Below are 2499 nucleotides of genomic sequence, written 5' to 3'. Positions count from 1 at the left end.
AGCGTACGGACTGCTTTCTGTTTGCTAAATAAGATTGTTTGTTATATATATATATATATATATATATATATATATATATATATATATATATATATATATATACTAGCCGTTACCCGCCCGCTTCGCGTGGCATAAAATACATGCCAAGTGAAAGAAATATTAAATTATGTTATCTAGCTGCCTAATTATTTATCATGAACGGATTTTACGAAATTAAGACACCCTTAACTACTTAGGGTCTTATCGATTTATATGAGTTAAAATAATAAATAACACAGCTTTCCACATCACCATGGAGGTACTGTGTCGTACGATGCTTTCCCATTATTTTACATAGCGGGATCCCCAGTAGGCCTACACCATGGATCGACGTGAGTATCAATGCCATCAAGTTTAGAATTTGTTACACATATCAAATCTATATAAATATAGATTGGATATAAACAACTTAAACCTAGGCATCAATACTCTGTCGTGCTAAATAAAAAGACAGTAATTTAACTTATATCTTTTTTATTAACTAATTCTAAATGAACATTGGTTATAAATTTAAAACTATGAACTTTTTACCATATTGCTATCATTTTCTATTTTATCATTGTTCTTATTTTTATACTGTTATTATTTTCATAGTTTTAAAATTTTTTTGATCACTAATTTTGTATATTAGAAACGTAAATTAAAATCCAAAAAACACATTGTTCATAGTTTTAGCTTTACAATAAGCCTGAAAACTATTAAAATATATTATTTATTATATCTATTCGTTTTCAATCTATAAATGTATCCAATCAATTAACACTAAACAAAATTGAAAGCTTGATAAACATTTCTTTTGTAACAGTAAAAAGAAATTATTATATAGATAAAATATTTAAAATAATTGAATTAAAAACCATTCTAGCGGTAGATCCAAAAATTTTTTTAAATTTTAATATTTATTGATTGGATTACTGTTTATTTTCTGATTCTATCGATCTAATTTAAAGAAATTATTAATATAGTCAAAATAGAAAATTAAATACTTAAAACTTCTTTATATACAACATTCTTTCGTTTTTCCTATTGGTTGAAGAATGACCAAGCTGTCAGGTGAACTTACTCTTGAGCATGCCACGTATGGTTGGCCATGAGAGAAACAGTCATTTCTTTTAAATCAATACCAGTCATCTTTAAACTCTGCCCTTGTGCCTTGTTAATCGTCATGGCATAACAAACTTTGACAGGAAATTGCAGACGTTTAAATTCGAAGTGGTAATCTGATGGAATCAGAGGGATCCTTGGAATGAATACAGTTTCTCCTTCATATTTTCCGGTGAAAATCATGGCTTCAATGACATTTTTGTGTAAGACCTTAACTTGAAGCCTGGTACCATTACATAATTTTGGCGGATTTAAATTGCGGAGCAACATTATTGGAGTGCCAATCTTGAGTTGAAGAACATGAGGTGGTATCCCTGGTGGATTGAGTGTGTGTAAGAATTCAACAGGATAGTGGACAGCTTCTTCATCCTCCAGTACTTTGTCCACCGATTCATATGTTACTTGCTCAGTTGGCAGTTTCTCCAGCAAAAAGTTGTTAATACAATTGACTTGTTCATTGGTTGGTGTGAGGATGGCTCTCTCCTTTAACCATGAACTACAATTATCGCCAGCTTTGTCAATATTCGGGTATATTTTGTCAGTCAAGGTGATTAAATCTGGGACAGTTTCACAATTAATATAGGACACGTTTATTCTTCCGTCTTCTTCCGGAATTTGGCCATCACCTATATCAATCAGTATTTTTGAAAACTCTTCTGCTTTCGAATTTGGCTGAAGATGAACACGCATATTGATAGTCAAAGATAAAACTTTGACCGAAGGCCATAAAATTGATGACTTAATACAGGCTTTAACTTCATCTGCACGTGTTCCTCGTGGCACAACAGGCAAAGTTTGTCTAAAATCACCGGCCAAGAGAACAATTACTCCTCCCATAATTCGGTCGCAACCTCTAATATCTTTGAGCAATCTGTTTAGAGCTTCAATACCATTTTGTGAGCCATAGTGCATTCGTCCCAGATAATAATTTTTTGCCTTTCTCATGCAAGGCCATGAGCCATATCACTTCTGTTTAGAAGATGTTACAAAGTGGAGACTCAAGAATGTAATCCTAAATTGAGAGGTAATTTAAAGGCAGAGTGAGCTGTTTTTACACTCCGTCTATCAAAGCTCGCCAGCAATTCCTGAAGAAGCAACTTGGCTATAGCGATGTTTTTTCACTCCCTGATTTTCGCAAGCATGATAGAATTGATTAAAAACGTTTTTCTCCAGTGTACCACCTGGAGCATCAAGAAAAATACAACTGCCCAGAATCAGGAATATAATCGAGATTTCTTAAAAATTTCATTGTAAACTTTTCTCTGTTCTAGATTTAATTTAGGAGACATTTTCAGCTACAACCTTTAGTTAAATACAGGGACGGTGTCGTAAGCCAATTCACGCAGAAATATTGAC

The 2499-nt window shown here is 32.8% G+C and overlaps 1 protein-coding gene across 1 annotated transcript; it reads right to left on the bottom strand.

Moving 5' to 3' along the window:
- Positions 1-1098: 1098 nt before the first annotated feature.
- LOC123270121 (ATP-dependent DNA helicase RRM3-like) lies at positions 1099-2055 on the bottom strand. Its single transcript, XM_044736058.1, has one exon. It carries the CDS (start codon positions 2053-2055, stop codon positions 1099-1101), a length of 957 nt encoding a protein of 318 aa, XP_044591993.1.
- Between the last annotated feature and the right edge of the window lie 444 nt (positions 2056-2499).

The sequence above is a fragment of the Cotesia glomerata genome, linkage group LG8 (assembly GCF_020080835.1).
Source record: "Cotesia glomerata isolate CgM1 linkage group LG8, MPM_Cglom_v2.3, whole genome shotgun sequence".
Lineage (NCBI taxonomy): Eukaryota > Metazoa > Arthropoda > Insecta > Hymenoptera > Braconidae > Cotesia > Cotesia glomerata.
The sequence above is the reverse complement of the archived record's forward strand: the minus strand, read 5'-3'. Positions and strand labels throughout refer to the sequence as shown.